Source organism: Poecilia mexicana, unplaced genomic scaffold (genome assembly GCF_051168715.1).
Source record: "Poecilia mexicana isolate PSO_F unplaced genomic scaffold, ASM5116871v1 scaffold_9, whole genome shotgun sequence".
Classification (NCBI taxonomy): domain Eukaryota; kingdom Metazoa; phylum Chordata; class Actinopteri; order Cyprinodontiformes; family Poeciliidae; genus Poecilia; species Poecilia mexicana.
This window is the reverse complement of record NW_028263378.1, coordinates 20,184,547-20,206,235: the sequence shown is the minus strand read 5'-3', so window position 1 is coordinate 20,206,235 and position 21,689 is coordinate 20,184,547. Positions and strand designations below refer to the sequence as shown.

Genomic DNA, 21,689 nt, shown 5'->3' with positions numbered 1-21,689 from the left:
TATTAGCTCACTTCAGCGCTAACTTCAGCTGACACTTCGCCTTAGCTCGGTGACTGGCAGGTCACTTTGTGTTTGTGTTAAAGGCGCAGAGGGTTAGTGACCTGACGGAGGCTCAGCTTTTCTTTTCTTTTTTTTTGATTCACTGCTGTAAGTGAGCTCATGGCCGTCGACGCAGACACAGGGAGCAGCCGAGTCGCAGTAGACCTCGAGTCCGACGTCGGAAAAATGTGGCTTGTTGGGGAAATTTAACGAGGGAGTCAACGGCGACGGCAAAGCTCTCCATTAATTCAAATCTCTCGTGAGCGTAAAAATAAACACTTAATGTACAGCTTTAATTGTGTACGTTCAAAACGTCTCCGCCGACCTTGACTTTCCCCTTTTCCGGCGCTGCTGCGACGCTTTCAGCGTTGAGCTGACAGTCGGTGCTGAATGCAACACTTTCTTCTCTCCCTCACAAAGCAGGCAAAGTTCTGATGCTGACATTTACCACCTTGCTTCTCTGCTCTCTATTCAGGCTGAAAGCCATTTTCCAGCGTCAGACAGGCCCGCGCACATTTAGTCTACAGAGCGGGTCGAGTTGGGAGTGAGCCCTTTGTTTGCTTTCAGATGGACCCATTTCTATAGCAAACTGCTTTTGATGGCACTTGACTGTTCAACCTTGGCAATGCTACTACCACTTATGAGCAGGTTTACGGCTCTGTGGAGGCTCTGTATGACACGCTCACAGCTGAAGGGCTGCTTGATTACACTGCTGGCACTTATTTGCAGTTTGACAGACACTGTGAGGTTGGAGGAAGTGTGAAACCAGAAGGAAGGGATGATTGTGTGTTATAACAAAGGATAAACCATACATACTGGGCCTCCCTGCTGGCATTTTAATAAAAAAAAACTAACAAAATAATTCAGAATTCTTCACATCTTGTTCAGCTGGTCAAGACTTTGACAACCTGGTCATCAGCGAACGCCCTACGCTCATTTTCTGTACGTTACCCCTGGAGAACGTATACACTTAACTTTGTCATTCGTAAATGCTTCCAAAATGTACAAATTCTACTATCTACTGAAATCAGTTGCACATCAGTTTTACTCCTTCGCCAGTTTGACGAAACACCCCAAGGCAGTTCCTTGGAAAAAGTTGCTAAACTACAAACGTAGGAAATGGAAACCATCCAACGAAGTCCTGTCATGTTTTTTTACGGCCTGAATGAACGGCTGACAGCTCTTCATAGAATATACAGGTATTGTTTCAACATCTATCCACTCATTTTGTCCTTCCTCTCGTCTTATTTTTAAACGGCTACAACAGAAAAGTTTTTAGTTTTTTTTTGTTCTTTTTTTACACGGTGGTTCTTAAACCATTAAGGCTGCACCCACCAACAGAACCGAATTTACATTTTTTCCCCTTATTTTCTTTTGTGTCAAAAAGAAAGTAACTATGTTTTGTTGATTTCCTTTTCTGATTCTTTTAAAAATAAAGAAACAGTTCTCAAAAATCAAGAAAGGTTTAGACAGTTTGACTAGTTAAAATAACTATTTAAATTACACTAAATTTGCGTATACTTGAGACAATGACAGTAATTATGTAAAATATGAGTTTCTGTTTCTTTTACGTTGTCCCTTTTTAACTTTTTTTTTGTTCTCGTGACTCTGTTTTTGTGGTTGTTTTAAAACGAGCATGGATGCAAATAAATATGTTCAATTTTTAAAATAACATGAAAAATTATTGCAATCCACTTTTGCACAGAAGCCCAAGAAATCCAACAAAACACAATATTTTATAGCTGCATTGACTTAATGGAGACAAACGTCAAGTTATGTTTACTACGCAAAAATAACAAATCTCTGCTCTTTACTGGCAAGTATCCGTCCTCGTCTCTTTTCATATCTCTTGTGTGTCTGCAACATTTATGCAGCGTGAAACAGCAATGCGGCGCCGTCGTTACTCAGACGGATGCTGTACCTGCGCCTTTTCTTGTGAGACAGCACTTTTGACTCTAAATTGATCGAAGGCGTAAACTTCTCCCGCGGTACTCTGCGTAGCTGCTGCCGGGAAACACTTTTACTTGTCAGAGCCCGTCATGAGTGGACCTCCAGCAGTTACCGCCAGATCCAGCTGAGAGGTTACCGTCATGCAGGAAATGTGAATCTGTAAAAGTGCAATGCTGGAAAACTTTAGAAAAATGAATACCAACAAGGTTCCCTTTCACATTCCTCCCACACATGGAGAACCACAGGGTTAGCGTGACTTACAGGGTTTTGGTAACGCTCAACACAGCACAACAAGGACCAAACTGGCAGTCATTTGGTCCTTGTTTTAAATTAGTTGATGTCGCCTCTGCCAGTAATAAAAATAATTGATGGCTGCTCAAGCTAAGAGGTTTAAATCTGTTAATAGTTCTTAAAGAAGACCTGGCATCAGAAGGTCGGTGCTTTGCAAAAACCGGAGATCAGAAATGGGCACCGAATTTCTGATTGGTACACTTCGGCTCTTAAGATTATTTGTGAGAGCTCCCAACAGAAGGTAAGTGCTCATCTGCCTTTTAGTCTTTCAAATCTGAGTGGGCAAAAAAAAATAAAAAATCTGCATAAATTGTGGCATTAATCTACATAAACATTTACATAAGCGTGGACGTTTTAAATACGAGGGTCAGTGGTTGGGGGGCAGCAGTCAAGGACGTGAGAGTGCAAATTTGACCAAAGTGGCCACAAGAGAAAGGCAGAGGTTAGGGAGTGATGTGAGAGTGTAAGTGAGGGAGAGTGAGGATGTTCACAGCGGGACATAATCACCAGGTTTCTGTAACAAGCTGTCTTCGGCAGCAGCAGGAGCCGGCGTCGATACTATTCTCAATCAGGAGGAGTGGCTGCGTGACGCTAACTAAGGCATTACGCACTATGGGAGGATCCACTTAGAAGTAGATTTCCTCCAAACAAAACTGCAAAAAAAAAAAAAGAAAAACTGGATTCATCACAGTAGTTGGTGGACAAACTCTTAAAAGTTCACCAACTCTAAAACCTGCTTTTGAAAAGAGATCTCACGGGGAGCAACATTACCTTTTCACTTTTTAATCAATAAGTCTCACACCAAAAGTTACCTCTTGGCGCGCTCTGGTGAAAATCACAGACGACAGAAAAGTCTGAAATAATGATACTCGGCTCTCCGGTGTTATTAGTTTTACTGTCTGCCGTGCCTCCAGAACAGCTCTGTTTTCCTCGCAGCAGATCCAGGAGATAAAGAAACACAAGCCCGTTTCCCCAGAGTTCCCCGCCGTCGTCGTGTCAAACCCAGTTGACAGACGGGCTCCAATCAGAGGTCTGACACTGGAGCGCGAAGGAGGGGTGGGAAGGCGTCCCTGCAGCACGGCCCTGGGCTCGGTTTGTGAGGCTCTTTGTAGAACCTGTCTGCCTGAAAGCTAACCGGATCGCTCCAACCGCAGTTTGTGTTATTTGCCTTCATGCCGGTTCTTTATTTTCTCTTTTCTATTCTTTCAAATATCAAACTTGCTTTCTTGTTGTGGTTTATGGCCACATGTTTATTACCGAAAACAGAAATCACAGACTCACAAGCTTCGGGGAATGTAACTCCGACTATATGCTAATGGAGCAAACATCGTACTTAAGCATAACTATAGATGAGATAATCTGACTTGGTTATAAATGTATATGTGGTGTGATACGCCTAGGGAAGTGTATTTAGTGCAAGAACCGGTGCCTGAAGTGAATTCAGGTATTGGTGCTGGGTGTCAGAAATGCTCCAGCGGTGATAAATATAACACCCGAGGGAGTACATGAGAGAGCATAGGGTAATTACACCGTCCTTTAAGGGTGTGTGCATGAATGTGATGAAAAACATCCCAAGTTGTGAAGCTACAGCAGTGAGAGGAAGAATTCACACGCTGAGAAAAAGCCACTGGCTGATGCAGCCGCCAGATGCAACCTGGTGGCCACACACACACACACACACACACACACACACACGCACACACACACACACATTTACATACGGAGCGCGAAGCCCTTTGGCCTTTAGAGGGCAGGCGAAGACAAGAAATATAAAAGTGAGAGTGGAGGAAGGGGGAAATTTGAAGAAGGAGGTAGAGAGGAAGGGAAGGAAAAGAAAGATGCAGTGCTCCCTTCTTCCATCCCTCTCTCCCTCCCTCCCCCAGTCTTCCTGGTCTGAGTCTGGGGGTAAGGCACACAAGCTGGGATGCAGGCAGGCAGTTCCACAGCATGGTAAACACCCCCCACCCTACCCCCACCTCACTGCCTGGAAGAAGAAGAAGAAGAAGAAGAAGAAGAAGAAGAAGAAGAAGAAGAAGAAGAAGAAGAAGAAGAAGAAGAAGAAAAAAAAAAGACAGATTCAGGGTGAGTGTGTGAACTGCAGCCAGGGGCACGGCAGCACACATCCACAGGGTGCTGCTAGCTAGCGACTAGAAATTCACAGCGAAAAACAACAACCGGATGACGCACCAAAGAGAGGAATCAGACTCAGGAAGACGTGCAACCAGCCAGACATCACCAGAAGCGGGCTAAAAGTCAACCTCTGCATCCTGTGACTGGTTTTAACCTCAAAGCCACAGGGGTTTCAGTGGGTGCAGTGGCTTCCTTGAAATTAATGAGTTGAGTTTACTTTACCTCTTTACTGTAAATAAAAACAAAATGCCTTGATGAGCGGAGCTTTTGTCAGCCACAGGTGACCTTCGTGTGTGTTGTTGACGTGGCCTCTTTTAACGCCCAAGCAAACTGAATGCAATGATTGTGCAATACAAGTGCATTACTGCCGTGCTGCGACTACAAATCTCACCAAATGTTGCCACTTAAACTACGTGCAGCAGAGGTTAATTTAACCAGTGAAGTTGGACAGACACCAGGAAAAGGCGGCATGCCTTTGAAAGCAAACATTTTACCCATGAGAACACGAGACACCAGGGAAACAGGTTCACCAGATATGGATACATAAACACCTCAGTGATTCAGCAGAGACTGAGCTCCGATTGGAGCAACACCAAATTAAAGATTAACTGTGTGGGTTTTTTTTTTTTAGCTACCTGCTCATAAAGTGGGCTTTTTCTCTACACGGATGAGTAAGGTGAGGTGAAGGGACACAAGCTAACATCCTTGTGAAGATGTGTTGAAGGTACAGAGTTTACTGTTTTGATGTGATTGGATGTTAGTTTGCTGCTGAAGAGCCAAGTGCAAAATTTTAGGGGAAAATAAGATTATATATAGATAAGGTCTTTTCTTCTTGGGTCCAACTGGCTGCATGTTGTCTGGCTTGAATTGTTTCACTGATGTTTCTTATGTCTCTTTTCTGATTAACTTTGAAATATTACTTTGCACAGTTTTTATTTCAACCTTATTATCGTCACACTCAAAAAACAAGTTGGATAAATTATTAACAACTAAAACCAGCGATCAGGCCCGAAACCTGGGAGTAGTGATGGACTCTGACCTGAACCTTCAGAGCCACATAAAGGCAGTTACAAAGTTGGTCTTCTATCACCTGAAGAACAACTCCAGGACAGAGAACTAATGTCTCAACGAGATGTAGAGAAACTCATCCATGCGTTTATCTTTAGCCGCATTGATTACTGCAACAGCGTCTTCACAGGTCTGACTAATAAATCAATCCTCCAGCTGCAGCTGATCCAGAACGCTGCTGCTCGCGTTCTCACTAAAACCAGGAAGATAGAGCACATAACACCAGTTTTAAAGTCCCTACACTGGCTCCCTGTAGCTCAAAGAATAGACTTTAAAATACTGTTAGTTTATAAATCACTGAACGGTTTAGCACCACTATACATTAAAGATCTGTTATTGCTGTACCAACCGTCTAGACCCCTCAGGTCTTCTGGTTCTGGTTCTGCTCTGCATCCCCAGAGCCGGAACCAAACGAGGAGAAGCGGCATTCAGCTTCTACGCACCACAAATTTGGAACAAACTTCCAGAAAACTGTAAAACAGCTGAAACACTGAGTGCCTTTAAATCTCGACTAAAAACCCACCTGTTTAGAGTTGGTTTCGACGTGTAATCAGTTTACACATCTAATGATGGCTCTTGACTTAATGTAACGTTTTGATTGTTGACTCCATGTTGCATGACTCTGTGTCTTTGTGTTTGTTATGATGTAAAGCACTTTGAAATGCCTTTCTGCTGAAATGTGCTGTAGAAACAAAATTTGATTTGATTTTGATTTTAGAAAAATGGGCAGATAAGCGCTGTTTTAGATAAGGTCTTAAGTATTTCTGGATTTCAGCAATTCATGAGAGGTTTTAGTCCCGCTAAATTACAGTACATGAGATTTAGTATTTTTATAAGTACTTGCTTCTATAATTTCTCAAATAACTCAATCATTGAGAAAAAAAAAATGACTCGTATGCAAAGGCTAAGTATGTTTTGTTTTTTTTTTCTGGGTACATGTGACCTCTAAGACGGTGATGGTCACAGAGACCCAGTAGAGGCTTTGGGATGAAAGTGAAACAATTATAATTACCATCATTCTCAAAAGGATTTTTTTTTAAAGAACTGCTATTGACTGAAAAACTGTTTAGTACACAACAAAATAGTAAAGCGATTGGTTGTTTGGCTGCTTGAGAGCAAAACGGGAACGAAGAAGGACATTTACCAGGAGTCTGAAGACAAAAGAATAAGTAGAACAGATGTTTACAGAAGAGGTCAAGGAAAGTATAAATGATAAAAAAAACATGTTTCTGTCAAGAATTCTTTCACAGCTTTAATACACTAAAAGAGAGTTTGACACTTTTTAACAACATCATTTGAACTGTTTGCACTCGCCACTTAGAAACACAATGTAAAATGTCAATATTTATCGCTCTCTGCTCCTCTTCCATCTATCTATTCCTTCACAGAACAAACGCCTTTTCAAGAGGTGGTGGGCAAAAAAAATCTGAAAAAGTAAACAGCAATCCGAGACAATTTCAGACCTTTTTCAAATTCCACATGATGATCCAAACAGCGAGAGGGCTTGGTTGTTTTGGCAAAAGCCCGATTCAAGAAACTCGAACTGACTTTAAATTCTTGGAAAAGAAGAAAAAAAAAAAAAAAATAATAATAAGCGCTCCTGCAGTATACACTGTGTTTCTGCCGCTCGACAATGAAGAGGTGAACAAGAGGCGTCCACAAGCAGCGCGACAATTAAAGCACTCCGCACGCACGCAGCAGGGCACGGCTCTTCATTCAGAGAAAGGTTTAGGCAAACACACTTAACTGCTGTTGAATGCCTCTATTTATGAAGTACGACCCACTCCAGCTGGGTTCACAAACATCCCATTGTTGCCTCGCCGTTAATCAACTTCGCGAGTGAAAATTCTTCTCCTGATTGTGACCTTTGTTATTAACACTGCTTTTCAAACACTATAAAATTCCTTCCCAAGTTCTTGCTTAATATTTTAATTGAGTCTTGGAAAAAAAAGTAAGTCAGACAGAATTGCAATGTTATCGCCGTGGAGTGCATGATTGATGACTTGAGGTCAGAGCTGGAGGATCGGGTGCAACGTTCACGGCCAACAAAACAAAATCTTCCCAGTCTTTGCTTATTTTTATTTTTTTGTCCCAATCAGATTGGAGACAAAAAACAAGAATTGAGTTACACCTTGAAAAATGTGATTTTGTGTCACTGACAAAAGAATGGTTTCATTATTGGTACTGTCCTTGCGATTAACCATACAACGTTAGTATCCAGAAGAACCTTGGGGGTATAAAAACTCCAGGAAAAATAATTACAAACTTTTTTCTTTTTATCTACTTCTTTGGCCTTTGCCCTTTCCTCACAAAAGGGAAATAGTAGCTAGTTTTCCTCTTGTGGAAGCTAGCTCCTATTGTGGTCAATGTGCTTGCTTAAAAATAGGAAAAAAAATATAGCATCAATATATCATAAGTCGTATAAAATTGTCCTATGACCCTTATAACGTCAAACACTGTAGATTGTTAAACTGACTTTAGCTTTGATTACAGCCTGCATATGTTGAGGCATCATTCCAGTAAACTATGATGCGTTTCTATTCAGAGTTGCATCAATGTTTCGCCTTGCTGGGGACGTGGAACAGGTGATCTTTGTGCAAACGTCCCAAAAATTCTCAAAGGTATTTAGATCTGCAGTCTGATGGGAAAATCATACGTGAAAATTACGTCTCGTGCTCCTAGAGCAAATGTTGCACAACTTGAGGCTGATAAGTTCTTCTAATGCCATTCTGGAATATGCCCTTGCCGTCGGTATATTCAGGTAGAGATCTGATCCCATTTCTTGAGCACATAAAATTGCTCAACCTAGACCTGACCAACTGCAGCAGACCCAGATCACAGCACCGTCTCCACAGGCTTATACTTCCAGTTTTTAATAATGTGTTGTTGGACAGTTCTTAACTTGATTCTGATAGATTCGGTAATCTTCTTTCATGTTCTTGTTGCAGCCTGAAACATAGTTATTGATGGAGCAATTATCCAATGGCGGGCTCTTACCTATTTGCATTGATAAATCCAGGCGGTGAGTTCTTTGAGCAGTGTATATGAAAAAAAAAATACACAAACAGAAAAACATTTTATCTAAAAGGAGAGTCACAGAACAAAAAAGAGCAATCAGGGAGACGTAATTCATAGTATGCAAAAAACAAAAAGAGCATGCGTACCTACTATACTTGCGTGTGTGTGTGTGTGGGCAAACTGGGGGGTGCAGAGGAGAAAAAGGAGACTCTAGTTAAGAATTCCCAGTGAGAGAAGTCCTTGAACTACAGCCTGGAGAAACCTGCAGCTGAAACATCAACGCACCCGAGTGAAGCCGAGGGCTGCAGACGCTGCCTCACTTCAGCTTCTCGCAGTTGCCAGATCAGGACCCGCGAGGACGTGAGAGCTGAACAGGATGAGCTTTGTCTATTTCTTTACCATTTTGACAGCAACAAGGCCCCAGTACGCCTAAACATCTGCGTGTGTGTGTGTGTGTGTGTGTGTGCGTGTGTGTGTGTGTGTGTGTGTGTGTGTGTGTGTGTGTGAGAGAGTCAACAACAGTCAGACAAACATGCTGACTATGAATCATAAGTGACTTTGATGGCATGAAAGTCAGTTACTTAGAGCTTTCTTCTCCACAAACACTTGTTCAACTCAACATCGGATGGAGTCCAGCAGATTCACTGCATTAAGCAGGTGTTTTTATAAGAGACACTGAAGCACCATGTACCAGCTTCTGCAGACTTAAATAAAATAAATAAATAAAAACACAAAATTCCCATTTTTGAAATGGGAGTACAGATACCAGCGAAATAAAATTCCTCTTTGAAAATAATAAGGGGTAAGAAACAGCATTAAAATATCGTTTTCCAACACTCACGCCATTAGTCGCAATTAATTATTTAGACACATAAGCAACAAAGGCATGTTTCTCATGTGAGAAAAGTTGCTGCAATAAAACGAGCTTTTAGGATTACTTTAAAACAAAGAAACAAGAACAGAGCTGAAATCTTAACTTGTCTTTAGCATCTTTGTAGTTAGCAAAGATTAACATAATTGAAACAGCACAGACATTGTTCCAAAACTTTGGTGCAAGCATCATTGGTACTCACCAGAAATATTTGTATCATAGAAACACAAAGTCAATAGGAAACTGCCACAGACTTGGGATGTTTATGCAAAACAAACCCAGACTTTTACTTAAAGAAATGTGCAGACAACACTTCAAGAAAACCTGGTTTAGCCTGGTTTTAACTTGACGTGGACAGAAGTGAACCAGGAAAACCTGCTTACATTTGTACCTCTGACGTTCAAATGTTAAAGCATTAGAGCAATCTTTTCTATGGATGGGGGTAGGGTTACATATCTACTTAACTATGAATTTGAAGATTTTATCATCCGAGTCCACGTAGATTGTACAAAAAAAAAGCTAAATTCTAAACCACAAATGAGCAAGTCTTGTTTTATCATCGTCTGTCTGTAAGGCAGTAATTAGAAAGCATATAATTTCCTCAAATGGTTTGAGAACAAATGTTATAAAGAGTACAAACTTGAGAGAAGCTAATCTTAATTAACTATCAAAATCCCCTCCCGCCCCTCTCCCCCCCAGAAAAAGCTCCAGTTAAAAATGTAGCCTTGAAAGCTCACGACATGAAACGGAGCACAATTCTACAGTGTTCAACCTTCTTGTTATCTACTAAAAGTTTTGATTTCTCTCAACCGGACACAAGTCTGGCCATGTCGTAGAAAATGCTGTTTCTTTTTCATTAGCGTCTTACATCACTAGGTTTTCACTGGCTTCATTATAGACATCTCTCTGACCATATAAACAGCTAGCTATGTGTTAAAGTAACTACTCCTGCTGAAAGAACTTCCACACTGAAGAGTGTTGTTACCAGCTGGTAGCTGCTGAGGCACGGTGGGTTCACAGATTGGACAAACACTTGAGTTTCATATAGGTCAGTGTCAGTCACCACATGATTTCTCTGGGAGCAGCTAAACAATCCTCTTCAGGAATTAAAATAGTCTGATACGTGTTTGTAACTCGGTGTGGGCTAACTTCGATCGACAGCAGGCCAAATAACACTGAGGGGACTGCATTAGCCATTACTGTACCTCAGCTGGATGGAGGCAGCTTAAAGGATCCTTTCTTTTAATTTCTCCACCTTTTCCTAACTGATCTGCATGCCAGATCGAAGCCATACCCCCGTGGCCATACCGCCGGGTCATTTTCCGCTCAAGTCGCCCAGGAATAGCCTCTGAAAAGCTGTTGAGGAAGAAAGGGGCAAAAGGGAGCATCGACACGTTCTCTGCGCAACAGCTAATTGCAAACCAGCGTATGCTTACGGCACGCTTTGAGATGAAGGATAGAGTTTGTGCATACATACGCCAAAACGCGTAGCCAGGGACGCTTCAGTTTTGAGTGAAAAACAAGCCGAGCTCATAGACAGGGGGTCATGTGGGGCGGCCTTGGGCTACGGAGGGAGGGGGAGAGGAGAGCAGAGTCAGCCTTGCCCTCAGCCATGGCATCCTTTCATTGCCAGCTTCGTGAGCCTGGAGGGATTGAGGCAGCGGGGGTAGGGGATCTACCCATTCCGCCCCGCCATACAATATAGCTGTAAAAATGCACCCACTTGCATGCAGAGTGCAGGCCTCCGAGCGGACAGACAGGCTTACAAAAGGGGTGAGATCACTCCCAACCGAAGGCTTTGTTGGCGTGCCAGTGTCAGTGTTGCCCTCTCTGGCCTACCAAAACCTTGGCAACTAGGTTGTCTGCTGGAAACAACTAGGACAATGGGGTGAATGCCTCAATGAAATATGGTTTCTGGGATTGCAGCTGGCACTCGCAGGAATAAAACAGGCATGAATATAATGAATAAGGAGACTGAGGAATGGAAATGCGTCTGGCCCACTGGCCTGGTTTCCTACCCTGGAACGGTGCAGAAATCCTACCTGGCCAAAGTGGAGAAGAAAAACAAACAAATAAAAAAAACAACCTGATATGCAGCCACCAGTAACAAAAAGTTGGAAATAAAAACTAAGGATGGTTATGGTAACTAAACATCATTTACCCCCCGTGAGCTAAAACTTTCTACATTTAACAGCCTGGACTTGAAGATCTTAAAGGAAAGGGAAAGAGGGAGGGGGATTTATCGAAGGTGTCTATGGCAACCAAAATGTAGATCATGGAAAAGAGATGGTGTGAGACAACATAGCCCGAAGTCAGGAGGACCACCTCCTCACCAACTCCCTGCTGTAGCCTTCAGACAACCTACCATCAAGGTGGGAGGAAACGGCAAACAGTCAGCAGAGAACAGATGAGAGAAAGAGGGATAATGCACCAGCCTGAAGGGTGTTTCAAACTGAGACAATTCCCATATCTGCCGTTTTGCTCAGTCCAGTAAAAAATAAAAGAAACAAAAAAAGACCTGGCCTAGCCGGTAAAGCCAGACGTCTGCTACGCACATAAACAGCTACGTACATTTGATTTCTCGCTCCTCTAATTTTACCGATACAGATAGCATGCTTCATCTGACCTCTTTTAATTTGCTCTCTCTCCTGTTACTAAGGAAGGGAGAAAAAAAGAAAAAAAAAAAAAAGGGGAGAGCTCTCTTGTTTCCTCTCCGGGACTAAACAATCCCAGTCTAATTTATTTTTTGAGGACAGAATATGTACATGTGTTAATGGGAAAGTCAAATCAAATTAACTATAATTAGTCAAACTGAGAAGTGTGCTGAGGCAGAGGTATGTTACATGAGAGACTTGTTCATCGCTGGAAAATAGCACTCCTCCCTTCGAAAACCCACCAAACACACACGCGTTTCCTCAGCCACCTGCTGCCACACACCCAACACCGACACCCGTCACGTTCGCTTCCATCCTCCCCGAGCTCAGACTGCATGCGGCACCGTTCACATGACGACACGCAAACGGGTCCCGTTGTGACACATTTCCCAAGAAAGACCTGCGAGTGAAATTTGCAAGCGGACAATTCTGCCTTGGTTAATCTTGTCAAAACGACATCAGCAGACATTTTATGGGAAGAGGCTCAAATGCGTTTGGAAGATCTGCACACTGAAAAGTAGCATGTGGATCATAGAGACAAAGCAGCAGCAGACAAAGGAAGGTAATATTTATGATCCAGATGTACTTACAGAAAAAATAACAAAAAAAACAACAAGAACGCAAACAAATGTTGCAGCCATTGGGGAACATCATCAACTGGAATTGGGAAGGAAAGTCCACGAATCTTAAGATATTCTCCCTAACTATGAACATCACATGTAGAAGGTTTGCAGAAAAAATAACCTATTGAAAACAGGTAACTTGACTAAAGTGTTTGCAAACACTTTAGTCCATTTGACCACCAACATTTGCAGGCTATCGTCGCTGAACGCACATCGCGTTGAACCTTGAAGTAGATGTGCTTCTGCAGTACAAGACAATCTCAGCTGCATCCTGCATTGTATCGACGGTTTAGGCCTTTGGTGGAGGTTTGCTGTTGTGGGAGGGAAGTTTTCTTGGCCTCTTCTGAGATGTGGTGGATTTGCATTCACCTTGTTGACTCTATGTCAACAATAACTGAGGCAAAAAGGTGTCCAAACTGACACTGACTGGTGAAACTAATGAAGTGGCAGTGTGTGCAACAACTGAATTCGGCATAGTTTCTTCTGTTCAGACTTTTTATAACAAAACCGGATACATCTGGTATGCAAAGTCATGGATTTAGTCAGACTGAAGAGTAAGGGTGAGCTCTACCTCTTGTATTGCACAAAAAGTTGCCACAGCAAGGCAACTTTCTGTAAATCAACAGTTCCCATTTTCATGTGAAATACCTAATAGTTATCTCGCTCCATATTGTCCCATGATCATCTACATCTTTGTCACTGGGTTCTCTTCAAAGTCCAAAGATTGCTATAACTACATTAGCACCATTTTGTAAAATCCATGCTTACTTTCAGAAACACACGTTTAAACTTTAGTTGAGTCATATTCTGCCTGCTAAAACTGATTTCACACATCTGTTCACAATGCTATATAATAATATGGTATTTTGAAGGTATGGCACAAAGGTTCAGTTTTCTTTAAAGAAAACTTCGCAGGGTGTAATGAGACGTTTGACTTCATGTTTCCATCTCTCCCTGCAGACCTGTGTTTTGGGAAGCAGCTGTTTAACAAAACAAAAAAAAAAAAAGGTATTTATCCTGCTGGTTTTCACAGAGAAAACCAGAAACGCCAGAACACAACAAACTGCTAAAAAAAAAGGGGATTTACCATTAATGTTTCCCTAGTAAGCAATCAAGCTGAGCAAGTGACCATCTTCAAGTAGTATTTGACTAACCTGCATGTTCCAGTAACATTTTAGCGATGTCCAAGTGTCCGTTCAGGAGGGCATCGTGCAGCGGACTAACTCCGGCCACCTGGTCAGTGAGGACAGGGGCGGGGTGGTGATGCAGCAACGCTCTCACACACTCAGTGCTGCCATGGTTGCACGCTTCATGGAGAGGAGTCCAGCCTGCATGGTCTACCAATCACACACAAAGCACAGTGTTTCACAAAGCAAGCACACAAACAAAGCTCGCCTAAGCCGAAATTTAGAGTCGACATCATGTATGAGCCTTAAAACTGAATATGCTGAATGGATAAAAGTATAAAGAAAAAAAATGATACCTAAACTGTGCTGTTATTTCGTTTTTCTTATGACTTGTTTTGTAAGATAGCCCAAAACATATGAAGCACAACGTCTTTAGTATCAAATACGAGTTCCTAACAAAAGTCTCATGAACATGATATCGATTATTAATGTTCTTTTCAAATCCTCTGAAGGTCCAAAACCTCAAAAAGCAGAATATATTTCTTTAGAAGACATTCTCACACAGATGGTCTCTTTTAGCCATTCAAACAGAAAACAAAAAAAAAAAAGAAATTTGATTTTTTTTGGGGAGGAGAAAACTTCAAAAAGCTTTATAATTTATACAATAGCTTTGCTTGGTCAGGTGTTGAAAATCAGGCAGATGTTGAGATGCCACCTTAAGCATTCTTCTAACACCAACCAAAACATCAGAAATCCCTTTGTTAGCTGCACATTTCCATGAGAGAATGACAAGTTATTGTGTTTTACCAAAAGTCATTCTGAAACATCAAAAGGCATTGCGTTCGCTCATCAAGGCTGATGTAAAGCTATAATCATAGGGAGCCCCAATCCCACCCCACTTTCTTTCTAGACACACCCTTTACATTTTAGCTAAAGGTTAAACCTCGGAGACGGCGCACTCCGATTCCTTAGCCTCCTTTTCTTCCCCCATTGTCAGTCGCTTTTCGAAAACCCCAGAACAGCCGGCGCGGCTGCAGGAACACGGAGAGAGTTTCCAAGAAAAACGGAAACGCGAGGGAGTCTTACCTTTAACATTGACGTCTGTGCCAGGAAGCGCCAGGATCTGAAGCACCGTTTCCACTTGGTTTCTCTTGCACGCTCTGTGTAGGAGGGTCTCGCCTTCATCCAGGAAACACACGCACACATACACACACAGAAATGGACAAACACACCAAAAAGAGAGAGAAGAGGCGGAAGAGAAGAGAGAGATCCAAAATTAGGGTGTGCCTGATGTCCTTCCCATAGTCCCCATGCGTAAGAAACACACACCAATAAAATACCACTGAAATGTCCCCAAACACGTAAAAGAACTGACCTAAAAAGTAAGACCCACCAATGAGGATGCGATTTAAGGAGTGATGAGAAAAGGGGGTTGATCTTTCAAGTGGGGGGTGGAGGGGGGAGAAGTGATGAGAGTAAAATAAATTATAGATGAATAGTTCAGTTAATTTACCTCGTTCTTTCCTCTGTAACAAAGATTTTCCAGCTACACACCCCTTGACCAAAAATGTTAATGTCAGGGCAGACGGCGAGTGCATAAAAGGACTTGTGAGAAAGCAGCTTCCTGTCTGCTCGTTTCTGTATTCCTACTTGAGAGGAAGTTATGGTAGAGAGCCCACGCACAAAGGCTCTGAAAGGATTTTTCACAGATTTTGGGTTCAAAAGCTCCACTGGGCATTCCAAGTTTCACCACGTGATATTTATTCAGCAAAACTACCAGAGAAAAAGACAGTGGGGAAAAAAAAAAAAAACTCAAAGGATTCAATTTACATTTTTAAACACAATTTCCGTTCCTCTTTGAATTTGCCACTTTTTCTTGATACAATACAATATATATATAAATATATATGTATCAGGAATATATTAGGAGCAGGAGCCCCCTTTTTTCCATGTATGGCTGAACTTCAGAGAGGAAGCTAAAGGCCAAGCATGAGTGGCTGTATAATGCAGACTTGCAAAGCCTGTAATAAATGCTTTACTGGTTCTCCCCGGGATGCCTCCCCCAGAAAGGGGCAACACTCACACGCACACGGAGCAAAGACCGGGGCGAAAACGGGCAAAGGGGATGGAAGAGACGCAGGGGTGAGAGAAGAAGGGGTGATGTAGACAGTAAAAGCATTTCTTTGCATTTCAAAGCCTGTCTGTATAATACCGTCTCTGCTGGATCCTAGTCATTTTCAAGATCAGCCTTTGTGAATTAAACTACAGCCAATAATGCTTACAAATATGAGGAAGAAAAAAAAAAAGTTCTCACAAAGGAGTATATCTTTCTCCCACTGACATGCAGGAGGAAAACATAAAGCAAGAATGTTTAGTTTAAATTATACTAAATGGAGATTCATTTCACATAAAAAAATACAGTTAAATTTACTTGGAAAAACTATTCAAAACTGAAAAAAGTAACAAAAAAAATAAATAAAAAATTGGTGTACATTAGTTTTCTGCTTCAAGGTACTTTATCAAGATTTGATGTGACATCCAAACACAGGGTGATATGCATCTGTGCATATTTCTAAGATGGAAAATTATCCATATTTTAATTTTTCTTACCGATCCAAACATAAAACCTAAATAAAGACTCACTATGAACCGGCAGCAAACAGAAACTAGTGCTCTGCGGAGCCGGCCTACGAAACTGAAGACTGCATTTAAGAACTTCACGTATTTGGCTGACTTATAAGCTGCAGATTCTGGCCTATTTAAAGTTAGATTTTTCATATATGAATCGGATAAAACTTTAAAATCAGTTAAAGTACTCTGAGGCAATACTGCAACAAAAATGGATAAAGTTTAAAAACACACCTTCCTCTGATAGATGACTATTGGAATAATTTGTTTCACCTTTCACATGATTAAAGCAGATGAATGAAATAATTAAAAAAATACCACGTCTGTAAAATGCTGAAAAAATACACAAATGACTCAGAGAGCGCTACATCACTGTTGTTGCAAGGAACTATTAATAAAGCAAACCGACGTATCCATAAATTAAAAATAAAAAGCAGCCAAACAGACAATGAAAGCAAGTCCAAGCCGCAGTCCTTAATGAGTAAGCTTTAGAGTGAGGTATGTCAGGGTTTTAGTGGGCTGCTGCGCAATTACTGGGCACTAAAATGCTGCGATTAAACAACCGTTCCACTGCACCTTATGTGTACACATCCTCGCAAATGCCAGAACCAATCCGCGCAGTGTTAAATCACTTTAATGGCTCCAATTTGGACACAACGCCTCTATTATAGGGGTAATTGCATGCTCAGCATTTACAAGCACGGAAAGGATAAATCCGGCTGTCCCTTTCTATAAATCCCCCGTTTCACACTTTAATAGAAAAGTTAAATGTACGTGTTGCTGCTTTATATTCCCTCAGTCTGCTTGCTGTTCTCCTGTAAAGCGCCGTTTTGGCCCGCTGATCCTCCGGACCGAAAAGCTGCTGGGTGCCTGTAACAATGCCATTTGTCAGGAATGTGTTAGGGGGGAATTCTGTGGCCAGTTATTGGATGTATTTAAAACTATTTGAAGAGTACTATTGTCGCTGGCTCCAAGAGTCATGGCAGTGAAATAATTTCCCAAAGCCAAGCTTAGTGCAGCTCCACTGGAGAGAAAGAAAAAAAAGAATAAAACTTTAGCAGATATTAACATTTCGCAGCCAACAGTTCAGAAATCCACCAGTGCAAACGGAGGGCTGACTTGAAAAACAAAAACAAAATCGTCCATGTCACGATCTTTGTACGTATGAAATAGATAGGTAAATTAGGAGTTACTCTCTGTACAGCACCAAAGAGCTGTAGATGTCTCCATCTTTCTTAATACGATGAAGTAACGTGGCACAAATATGTTTTTCAGAGCAGATCAGTCGCGCTCGTCCAGGAGGAGTTAATGCTGCAAGTCGATGCAATCTGATGAGTTTCCTAAGATAGAAAACTTTTTACCCTTTAACCTAACATTCATCAAGGATCCTTTGAATCAAAAATGTTTGCATGATTGAATAAAAACGACTTATTTTCAAAAGTGTCTTCAGATGCCATGCTGTGAGTTGGCACTTTATAAATAAGCTGAATTGAACAAGTGGCTTAAGGAAAATAAGACAGATAAAGGTCAGCATGCACACGTGGCCACAAAGAATATATATTTTCAAAACCATCGAAGGACTTTGCTGTCAAAATATTACAATTCTATATGAAGCGATAAAAAAATCTCGTCAAGAATAAGACAAAGGCGATACGACTGTGGATATTGTGATCATGCAGGGACTATATAGCTCCAGACACGTTTTTTGTTCTGAGTTTTTTTTTAAATTACAGCTATTTGAATACATTTTCAGACTCAGAGTAGAGCCAGAAGTCCACAAAGTGCTGACAACAGGACAAATGTTTCTGCATGGCAGCATTCTGTACAGTAAACTCTGTCTGGTGAACAAAGCGTAGATCTGAAAGCTGCCAACGATTCTTGGTGAAATCGTTTCTGCCACCATCTGTGGTAGTTCTTCCCATATTAAAAATACTCTGATCATCAATAATTTAGTTTCTACAAAAAGGTAAATTAGGTTTGGAAATCAATCTTGTTTTCAATAAAAAAAAAATAAAAAAAAAAAATAATAATAATAATAATAAAAAGAACAGACAAAGCACATTTTCAAAATGTTCAATATAGAAAGTAACTTTTCTTTTCAGACTTTTTTCCACTAGAAAGCCACAATTTTGCAAAGCACACTTCTGCATTGCATGGAGGGAATCTGAGAGCAAAGTGCTGAAATCTGCAAGGAGCCAGGAAAAAAAAAAAAAAAAAGACGTAACGGACACAATTAAAAACATTGTGTGATTATCTGATATGTCTTGATTCACAGTTCAGGGATGAAATGTTGAATCAGTCGTCATTTCAGCCTGAAAGCAAAATTCTTGTTTAACTGGTGGCTTCACTTTTCAACGCTCACTAAAGAGCCAATGAAAATCCGTAAATGTGCAATGCGTGCACTTGAAAAAGTTAATTTGTTGTGATATTTCTGAAAGGCGCTGCTTTTTAAATGTTTCTACTCAGTTCAAATATCTTGTTTACCCATCAGAACCCGTATTTGGAACAAGACAAACACAACGCAATGGAGCAAAATTCAGCTTTTCTTGTAATTGTTTGCAGTTTTCATAAGAAAACCTTTCAGAAGTGTATTAAAACGTTGGTTGTTTTGTCACATATTTGTAGATAATTTGTCGTAACCCAGGTTTTACTTGCACAATGTCCTACAAAACCGTTTTTTCCCCAATTTCCTTTGCTGACATTGTTAATAAAACAGCTAAGATGACAATGTTTGGCTCACATTTTGCTTCTCAAATAGAAAATGAATTATAAATCTCCGAGATCCTGTGTCTTTGTGGGAAAGTTTTTCTCTCCTAAATAACTTCTACTGAGTTATGGTTTTTCTTCTATAGAATGCTATTTCTTTTTTCCTTTTTTTTTTTTTTTTTCCACTTGTCCACCTGTCTGATTCTTCTGTGTGTACCCTACACAACTGTCAGAAACAAGGACTGGACAAAAAATTAGATAAAGCAGAGCCAAAGTTTGAGAAACTTTAAAAGTGCTTCTGAAAACCCTGGAAAACTACAAACCAAGGCAACTCTAAAACATGAAAAGAATTGGTCATTTTTCTTACAGAAAAGCAGAGAAAATGTAAGAATTTCAGTATTTAATATCATCAAGAATTTGTTTTGTTGCTGGAATAAATTATGCCCAGGAAAAATCTATAGTTTTAAAACTTTTTTCTTTTTTTTAAATAAAACCTATTCATATTACACTTGAAAGACTAAATATTGACATGTATGGTTAGTCTTCGGAATGAACACACGGCAAAATGCAAACAGGTTTTTAACTCAGCAATTCTTGTCTGACAATTTATGTGCAGTATATTTAGGTTCATTAAAATTGATATCCATGCTGAGCTTCAAGAAGCAAATGCAGAACAGGAGGGGGGAAAAAAAAAAAAAGAGAGAACAGTTGCTCCCAAATCCCTCAGCCCCTCTGAGCAAGTGTGACAAAGACACAGGGCTTCCACAAGGCAAGTCAGAGGCTCTAAAGCAAAGATGTGTAGAATACAAGAAAAGCAAGCTAACACATGTGGGTGAAAAGTGCCTGTAACAGGGAAAATAAGAAGGGAGAAAAGGGGGGATGAGAAGGGAGGGGATGAGAGGGCGAGAGGGGAGGATGCGGTGCCAATGGTTCATCAAAAATTAATGCCAAGCGCATTGGTATAGAGATCACGTAGTAGGAAAACAACACATGCCAACAGCCTTGAGTCTCCCGCCTCGGCCCTCCCTCCTCCCGTGCCTCTCCTTTACCCTCCACCCTTCCTTTGCACCGGCGCAGGGCCTTTCTGATCAGGTGGAGGAGGGAGAGATGAGCTCTGACACTTTCGAGAGTTCACACGGAGTGCGCTGCCTATAATTGCAGGAAGTTCCACCAGTGCAGCCGCTGCATCTCTGCAGCTGTACCCTAATTGCTGCGTTTAACATCCCTAAAACGGAGATCTAAGGCACACTTTGAGTACTAATGTGTAAGGGTTGTTTTTTTTTTTTTTTTTTTTTTTTTTTAAGTTAGAAACCCATTATCTCCATCTGTGACACTTTTGTTATTGCTAAAAAAAAAGAAAAAAAGTGTTTAAGACATGAGGAAAAACAGAAAGCACAGTTCTGGACTTTAATGCAAATTGATCGAGAAAAGGAAGGGGGCGCGATATGGAAAGTGGTAACAGTCCAACCTAAAATAAAAAATAAATAAATAAATAAATAAAAACATGGCTGCCTCAGTTATTCAGCCGAGTTGCTCATACAGATGAGTGAACATGAGCAACATCCAATTCGTTGCAAATCAATCACCGTCTTCACACATTATGTGCTCTTCAGTGAACTGAAAGTGATGACAGAGCTATCATGTCCCGTTTTAATGATGACCTACTGTCGAGCCTCGGTCGATTAAAAGTGCACATCTTGCAAATCTGAAGCCACGTTGCCAAGCAGCGGCTGCGTCGGCTGCGGGTGCCACATACCTGCCGCGTTCACTCTGTTCATGCCTCTGGGGGCATTTTCTCGCTCGGGGCTTTCTTCAGTCACCGGCGCGTTCCCGGTCCTAGAAGATTCAAGAGGAAACAAGATGTTCAACGTTTCACCCAAACTCAAAAATGATGTCAGTCACTGCTAGCGTAATGATGAACAAGTGACATGCCAGACTCAGGACTCGTACAATCGCTAATGGGTTTTCGTCAAGGATTTATCTACAAACATCCTTCCATCAGTTCTAACAAGCTGTCCTGAAATATAGTACTCCCACAGCATGATTCTGCCACCACCGTGTTTCACCACAGGGATGGTATATTTAGGATGATGTGCTCTTTTAGTTTTCTGCTGTTTGCACGACAGGCCAAAAGGTCACATGTTATGAGTTCAGGTGCTCACGTCGCTTTTGCCCACTTTCAAACGTGAAACCAAGCTGGCACGTAAAACCGGATTCACTGCTCAGCAATGCGTACCATTAGCAAATCCAATCCCTCATAGTGTGGTGTCGTCCTTATATGAAATCTGACAATAACTGTCAAATCTCTCGCTGTGTTGGCCACACACACTTCACACGTCCCGTCTTCTATTCCTGTCTCCAAAGTACTTTTCCTCCCACTTAACAACTCAAAAGCGGAGATGAAGAATTCGACGCGAGCAAGCACATTAGGGGGAAATAACTAGCAAAAGAAAGTGAAACCTCTTCAAAGTGGTGGCGTGCTAATAGCTGTGGGCTGTCACTAGTCCTGTGTGTGGGTACGGAGAATCTGTCGGCATGGAGCCTGACAGGTGTCCTGTGTGTATATGCCTGTGCACGTGTGCGA

General features: G+C 41.3%; 1 protein-coding gene across 1 annotated transcript in view; it reads right to left on the bottom strand.

Moving 5' to 3' along the window:
• Positions 1-21,689, bottom strand: part of slf1 (SMC5/6 complex localization factor 1) — a 34,738-nt gene that overhangs the window by 1,780 nt on the left and 11,269 nt on the right. The window contains exons 15-17 of the mRNA XM_015002110.2: positions 20,862-20,941; positions 14,858-14,950; positions 13,799-13,981 (exon numbers count right to left, since the gene is read on the bottom strand). Coding sequence (XP_014857596.2) covers positions 13,799-13,981; positions 14,858-14,950; positions 20,862-20,941 — 356 coding nt within the window. The remainder of the gene's footprint in view (positions 1-13,798; positions 13,982-14,857; positions 14,951-20,861; positions 20,942-21,689) is intronic.